The following is an 8,500-nucleotide window of genomic DNA, read 5'->3' as shown; positions in this document are numbered from 1 at the left end:
CGCTCAAAATTTTCCATGTATTTTTATATGGGAAAAATAATTGTTTTCGTAAAAATGGTATAGAATTCTTGAAAGTCAATTTTTCGATCGGAAAACTCTGGTGCTGTTCAGGAGACTTTCAGTAATAATATCTGATTATTTATTTAACCATTTTTTAATGCTAGCGATTTTTTATTGGTCGCCCTATTGCATTTTTCGGTGTTTTCGTGGGGTTTTGGCGAACCTATAAATTATAGTTGCAATGAAAAAACTTATATTTTTTGCGGTACAGAACAATCCTAGGGGGTGAGAGCATAAAAATTCCGACTTTACTTTTTCACATGCATTTTTGGACCACCCTAATGTACATACGTATACCATCACAACTTGAACTAAAATATATGTTTATATTTCATTCATTTTCAGGTATCGCAACGGTGATTTAGTCAATGTCAACGACACAGAACGTTATGAGGGGGGCAATTCTGAGAACGTTGCACTGGTTATACGCTCTACTGACAAGGAAGATGTCGGCAACTACACCTGTCAACTATCAAATGCCATTGGCAAGGGCATCTCTGAGCAGCAAATTGACCTGGATGTGCAGTGTAAGTACTGAAATGCGACGTTGTACACTCAGAAAAGACATTCGTTAATGCTAGGAAAAAAGTATATTATTCTAAGGAAATACATGGCTTCCGTAATATGAGTAAACGATTTGGCTCAGTTTAAGGAAAACACAGTTAATTATTTTTCAGTACTATTTTCTCTCTACTTAGGAAAAATTAACTTGCCGTGAAAGGAGTAAGTATGTAATTTTCCTCGCGGCGCTGAAACAGTCGCAATGGCCGACAGAGCAAAGCTCTGGAGTGCTAGTCGAGAGATGCAAGGTTCGAGTCCCAGAGCAGGATTTTTTTTTTATATATTTTATTATTTTTTTATTGTAATTCTTTGAATTGTATTAAAAAAAATATCTCATTTATTTTTAATGGTATTTGTTTATTTAGGTTTTTGCATATGAAATAAATTTTAAAATTTGTAATTTATATTTGAATTGAAATAATTGACTTACCTTGCTCTAACTACCTCAAACCGGACTCGAACCTGCGATATCAGAACCAGAAGCAGTAGTCTTCACGCGACGCCACGTATGCCAGGAAAGCAATAAACTTCGTCTTAACAGCACTGAACAAATTATTACTTATATGGAACAAACTAATTACGCACTATTTTTGGCATGAACCTGAATTGAGTAGTCCACTTGCAAAGTGCGCTATGTAAAATTTGTTCGATTAGTAGTTTTTAATGGGTAACGTACCAGTATTTAAAATAGTTTCTTGTCCACTAACAACCCAGTGGAAAATCTTTCTATATTCAGAAAAAATATCATCAAATGTTAACTATTTACTCTTGCAATATTTACTCTTGTCTTTAGTCGTGTACGTGTGCTTATAAATCGGCGATCTGTCTGTTTTTGGCACAGAATATTGTCTATAAAGGTAGGTATAAAGGAGATAAAGTTCTGTCAAAATATGTCGAGAATTTTGGCATCACAATATGACATAGTGAAAACCAGCCATAACAGCCAAAAAGAATCGAGATAGATATAGGCAAATGTATACATAAATGCTCAGAATGAAAAGATAAATGGATTAAGCCATGGCTGTCCGTCCGTGCGTCTGTCCGTCTGTCCATGTACACGAAAACTCGAACAAAAATTGAGATATGTCAACAAAATTTGGTAATTAGGTTTCTCTTTATACAAGGTGGTTTGGGATTGAAAATGGGCAAAATCGGACAATAATCACGCCCACCTCCCATATAACAGGATTTTCGAAATATGCAAAAACTACGATATTTCCGCAAATACCGGATCAAAATTGCTGAAAGTTGGTATGCGAAGTAGAATTTCGGCGTGCCCCCTCCCACTTATGATACAATTCTATATCTATGTAGTTCCTTTACCAATCCCACCAAACTCGGTGCGAACATTACCGTTTAAAATTTTTGAAATCAGATAAGAACAACGCCCACATCCCATATAACGTTATTTTACAGAAATACGAAAACTGCGATAGATTAATAACTATCTAAGCTAATTTGCTCAAAATCCATATATGCAATGACCTCTTAACAGGAAGTGACACTTAGGGAAGTTTTTGAAAATGAGCGTGACACCGCCCAGTTACGCCTACATATCTGTATCTCGGTAACTGGGTTTTCAATTTCTACCAAACTCGGTACATTTATCACTCTTGGCGCAAAAAAGCAATATGGTGAAAATTTTTGAAATCGGACTAAAATTACTGCCACTTACCATGTAACGGTAAATTTCAGAAACACGAAAACTCCGATTTTTCAATAACTTAAAACGCCACTTACAACAATCACCTAACGAGAAACAAGACACAAGATGATTGATTTTTGTTAAATAGGCATGGCACCACCCACTTATGACTACATAAGTGTATATGGATAACCGCCTTACCGATTTCCATCAAACTTGGTCCAATTATTTTAATAAATCATAGTATATTATCGAACTGTTTGGAAAAATACTCTTGCTTATCATGCAGTTTACTGAAAAGTGAAAAAACGATATCTAACATGTGCGCCGGGTATATAATGTTCGGTTTCTGCCGAACTTATACTTTTTTACTTGTTAATTTATGGCTTACTATTATAAAATCACATAACGCTGTTTGCAAGTGGACTACTCAATTAAAGAAAAACTTCTCAAATTGTGTAAATTTTTCGCAATATTAAGCAAAAAACAATAACTCTCAAATAAAGAAACTGGTTTCTTGTTTTAAGGAAATTCTTTTTTCTGAGTGTATAAACGTATATAACTTGTGTAAAAGTGTGTTTGTATGTACAGGGTGTATGAGTATGTATTTATACCCAGGTGTACTAAGCAATTTTGCTACAACAAATGCTTCTACGCAAATATTCCGCCTTCCATTATGCTCGCCTTATCTATATACATACAAACTTATGTATGTTTGTACATATATCATTGATTCTTGCTTCACTGCCCAAAATGTTTTTGTCACATTTTGTTGTTATTATTATAAGTGTTTCACTGATACTGTTATTACTGTATAAGTGCTATTGTCGTTGTCATTTATTCATGTCCTCTTTGCCATTCAAGTAGTTGTTGCAGATGTCCTTTTGGCAAAACTGCTGGCCCTATACTATTTGTATATATATTTATATACATATGTAAATATATATTTATGTGTATTTGTGTTCATATCATTTCAGTTATGCCAATTGTCGAAGTGCTGATGATACCCGAGGGTCCCGTAAAGGAGAGTGACGAATCGAATGTGACACTTTACTGCAACATCTTAGAAGCTAATCCTGCGGTGCTGACAAAAGTGCGTTGGTATGCCAATGCGACGTTGCTCAAGGAGTTGCCTGATTGTGAAGAGACTAAGGTAAGAAACACTTTAACTGTAGGTATTTGAAGATAAAAGGTATGAGTCAACAACATTAACTCTATGATAACACTACGAAGAGAAATGTTGAATTGAAGATTTTCCAACTTAAATATTAAATAAGAGTGTTTGCTCATTTGTGTCAACTAAAATCTGATAACTGGACAATCATTTTTCAGGAGGATTTATGTCACATTGATCCTAGTAAATTACTGTTAGAAAGTATTGGACGTGGCTTTTTCTATAATTACTCTTGCGAGGGTTATAATGCGGCCGGTTGGGGACCACGAAGTGAAGATAAGGAATTAATGGTAAGTGGAGCGGATTTTTTCAGTGGCGCTGTAATTAGTATGTGCATATCTGTACGTTATATATGTAAATGTATTAGTATATTTCATATATCCTTATTTAGGAGTAAATCGATATAATAGTAAATTTCACCATGCACATGTATTTGATTTTTTAATAGGTACATACTTCCTGCAAAAGAATAAACTTAAACTAATTTGTTCTAGAGATAAATCAGATTTCTTTTAAACTTGGTTAGCTGATTAAGTCAAGTGATATTTTAACTAGTTTTGGCTATTTTTCTTTTATTTATTTAATGTTTATATTTTTTAAAAAGTTAAACACTTTACCTAACCAGCGCCGCATAAATCCACATCTGAAACTTCATACAAAAATTTTAAAAATGCAACAAACTTTGCACCAAAACATTTGCACCAAAAAGCTTTAAACTTTTTAATTTGATTTTTAGAAAAAATGTGTAGCTTATTAAATTTTAATAGGTTAAAATGTAAATTTCAAGATGCTGGAAAATCGTGTTGATTTTTAATAATTTTTTTGGCTGACGGTGTTTTGCATTTTCTTGCATTTAAAATATGCTCGACAATTTCGTTTGTATGGGAGAAAATGTCTAGCACATTTTGTCTTTCATCCAACAAAATATTGGACTAATTGGTCTATTCCATTTCAAAATATTTTCGGCTTTCCAACTACACATTAAGTTTTTATTTTTTTCGGATAAACCATGCGTTCCAGAAATCCTTCATAATTGTTGCACACGATTAAAAAGAATTGGAAATCTATACAAAAATTTAGTAGCGCTTATGTTCTGTAAGACTTACAACAAGAACAATGTAAAAATTTATTAGGAACGGTCTAAAGTCAAATTACAAATTGTGCTTTTTTTCAAGCGTTCGGACGCAAAATATACTTTAAATGTAAAAAAAAGAGTCGTAACGTTTACTTTATGTGTCAAAAATTTAATACAAAAGCTAGTTTTTGTTACTCTTGCCAGTCGCACAAAATGTCTTTCGGAAAGCTATAGGATTATCGATTGTAATTATATTGAAAATCGGAACGTCCGAACGCTTCAAATAACTTTTGTTCATATTGTTCTATGTAGGTACTGTTACTCACAAAATTGAGTATACGTTTTTTTTTGTTAGTATTTTGTTAATTTGGTATTAAAATACGGCTTATATTTTAGCAAACCCCATTTAAATCCGAATATAAATCTGTCTACGAAAATTATGAAAAAACTGCAAAGCAAACTTGTTAACAAGAAGTTCTAAAAAAAAGGTATGTAGTTTTATAGTCCATTCAGTTTTAGTATAATAATGTTCAAATGTTAAATGTCTAAAAATTGGCAATGATTTTTGAGAATTGCTTATGCATTTAAAATTTGCACATTATTATACTAAAACTGAATGGACTATAAAACTGCATATCTGACTTTTGTTTTTTAATTCTTCATAAAAAGTTTGCTTTGCAGATCTTTCATAACTTTCGTAGAAAGATTCATATTTGGATTTAAATGGGGTTTGCTAAAATATAAGCCATATTTTCATACAAAGTAGAATTAAAAAAAATTAGCATGTAAAACATTGAAAATATTAACAAAAAACGCGTATACTCAATTTTGTCTGTAACAGTATATAGATATAGTAATTACTGCCGCCCCCAAATCATACTATGCTAAGTCAGTTTGGAGGCGTCGATATGTACATCTGCTTGTACGAAGAAATGACTTCAACGAATGTGAATAAAAGCCTTCAATAGATGTATTTACAATAAAACACCATATTTGCACTAAAAATCGGAACGTCCAAACGGGAACGTCCGAACAACTTAGAACTAAACATCGTTACGAAGTTTAAGTTGACGCGATGGTTATGACTGCTTATTATTCTAACAACAGCTCATACGTCGTTTTTTTGTAAAATCAACAGATTCGCAGAATTTAGCAAAAGTCATCAGTCATCTACGATACGAGTTCCATTTTGGGAACGTCCGAACGGATAATTGCTATACACTTACGATATAACATTTGTGGAAAATATTTTTATTGATTTGCAGAGAGGTATTGATGATGACTACTCATGATTTGCGTTCATTCAAAGCCTACTATAGTTTTTAAAATGAAAAAAGTGTCTCCAAACGGAGCGTCCATAACGCAGGAAACACCCATATGTATGTTCATTAGGCATAGACTTTTTTTAAATTAAATATACCCACGAGGAGAGTTCCTGTCGGGAAATCCGAGAAACAAAAAAATGTTTACTGAAAAAAACCTACTGCGATCAAAAATTGTTTCCTATTCGGTTGAGTAGCTTTTTCCATTTTATTAAAACAAATCGTGGCATAAAGCTCAATAGCACTGTTAAAGCAAATTTTATTACGCCACAATAATAATAACACACAAGATGTTAATTTTTTTTAAAACAAGATCCACACTGGTCGGAGAAGCCATGTTTTACGAGAACAATTAGAAGGACTGTTAAGATTATAATCAAAATGCAGTATCTTAGTATTTTTAACCGACTTCCAAAAAAGGAGGAGGTTATCAGTTCGTCGGAATATTTATTTATTTTTTATTTTTTATGTATGTTACCGCATAACTTTGGACCACGTCAACCGATTTCGATAATTGCATCGGAAAGGTAGTGTCTCAGAGGTGGTCCCATACTAATCTGGTTAAGATCCGATAAGTGAATCATGAGATATATATATATATATATTTTTTTTTTTTATGAGAGTTGAAGTCGGTTTTTTTTTTGCTAAAAATTACTTGTTGTTATGCTAAATCCGAATGTGACATACAATTTATAGTTTGACAGTTGACAGCTTTCCAATCAACTGAACATTTCTTTAAAAATGAGAAAGTCTTTTTGAAAATACCTGCTAGACGCGAATTTTATGTCAAATTAAAACTTTGACAGTTGATAGCCGTCAAATGGACTGTGAGTTTTCCAAAAATAAGATACGCATTTTAAAAATGCCATTTATTATTTTTTATGTCAAATTAAAACTTTGAGAGTTGACAGCTATCAAATGGATGGCTAATTTTTCTAGAAATAAAATATTTTTTTAAAAGTCTAAAAATAAGAAAATATTTTAGTTAAAAATTTTTTTGAGAGAAATTGAGAGTTGAGAGCTGTCGAAGGGCTGTCAATTTCTCTAGAAATAAGGCTCACTAATCTGGAATTCTATAAACTTTTTTAGTTGACAACTCTCAAATTAACTGTCATTTTCAGTTGAGTAACACAATATATTTGTTTGGCAAAATTGGCTCTCTGATAAACAAAAAATTTTCAGGTAAAAGTGTCACCGTTTTTTAAATATTTACATTTATTGAATTAAAAATCGTGCCTTTTCATGTATTTTCTTTAACGGCAACTACAAACAAGGCTATACTTAGTAAATTTTTTATGCAAAATACTTACAGATAGTTGCTTCTCCATACTCAAATGCAATGTAGTTAAAATATATTAAGGAACCATCATAAAATTAGGACTATTTCTGGATTTTTAACTTTTTGATATTTTCTTCCCCAACTTTGACTATCTCGGGTGAAAAAAATGTACTGAGCTATAACTTTACATTACATAAAAAAATTGCTCATTTAATAAAGATTTCAGAAAGGTGCCACTCTGACTGTTTCGAATAGAAACCAGTGTACGAAAATAAACTATATTATACGTTACTATTTCGTTTCGTTTATTACTTCAACAGTTCGGTACAATACGAAAACAAAATGGCTGAGTTCACTTTGGCGATAGTACACTACAGTAGTTTAGTAGTTACAGACGATACAACAAACGAAATGAATCGTGCAGAGAAAAATATATGTATGTATTTAGTACATGTTTTTTAATTGAATTGGATATGAAAATTTACTGAAAAAATATTTTTCACGTAATTGAAACGTTTGTATACATATAAAACGTACCCTATGGTACAATTGTCACAAACGAAAAGCAAATGTTTCTCGTTGGGGAAAATGACAGTGAATCTTACAATTTGTTTCTGACTATGTACAAAACTGTACAAAAACACAAATGATATGATGATCGATGAGCAAATGGTAATTGTTTTGTACAGTTTATTTTCGTACCCTGATAGAAACAAAAAAGTTATAGCCGCTTTTGTTGGCAAAGGACTGAAACACGCTAGAATGTATTTAATAGATTTAAATGTAAGCTGCTCTTGTTACCGACCAAGGACATCCTAAATAGTACAAAGGTACATTATTACCTGCTCCTGACATTATTTTATGTTACTTACCGGAATTAGTGAAAGTGGATTTTGTGAAATTGGACCCTTCGAACATTCCCAATAAACATTGGGCTTGGTTAAAAATTCGAAAATTATTGGAAAACTTAAATTTTTTTCAAGTCTCACCTTTGATAAGAATGTGGAAAAGGTTAGTATTCGATTCGAGAACTAGGCCATTCTCCAGCAAAACGGAACCTTCGTTAACCAATGAAGTTTTCCTTCGTTATGAATTCGAAATCTAGCCCATTATCGAATTGAAATTTTAATGAGAGAGAGTGATTGCATTATATTTCCATTCGAATAGATTTGTAAATGGAGCATAGTTGGGACCGTCTGCTATATGTTCAGCCCAAACCATTTGACCTAGGCCTCTATAGTATTTTTTTAAGATTTTTTATTTATATGAAATTCGTGATTTCCAAAACTTCAGTTTTCTTCTTTTTAAATAAATTTATTCGGGTTTGAATTTTTGGAAATATCGGAGGGCATATTGGATTTTGCATTTTGAATTTTCGAAATTT

At 32.2% G+C, this 8,500-nt stretch overlaps 1 protein-coding gene across 1 annotated transcript in view; it reads left to right on the top strand.

Annotated features, from left to right (window-relative positions):
• LOC118738771 overlaps positions 1 to 8,500 on the top strand; it is a gene marked incomplete in the record, with an annotated part of 347,848 nt that overhangs the window by 251,845 nt on the left and 87,503 nt on the right. The window contains 3 exon segments of the mRNA XM_036469734.1: positions 406 to 587; positions 3,244 to 3,419; positions 3,599 to 3,730. Of these exon segments, the coding sequence (XP_036325627.1) occupies positions 406 to 587; positions 3,244 to 3,419; positions 3,599 to 3,730 (490 nt within the window).

Source organism: Rhagoletis pomonella, unplaced genomic scaffold (genome assembly GCF_013731165.1).
Source record: "Rhagoletis pomonella isolate Grant_MI unplaced genomic scaffold, Rhpom_1.0 Rhpom_scaffold_00005, whole genome shotgun sequence".
In the NCBI taxonomy this organism is placed as follows: Eukaryota; Metazoa; Arthropoda; class Insecta; order Diptera; family Tephritidae; genus Rhagoletis; species Rhagoletis pomonella.
This window is presented reverse-complemented; position numbering and strand designations above follow the sequence as displayed.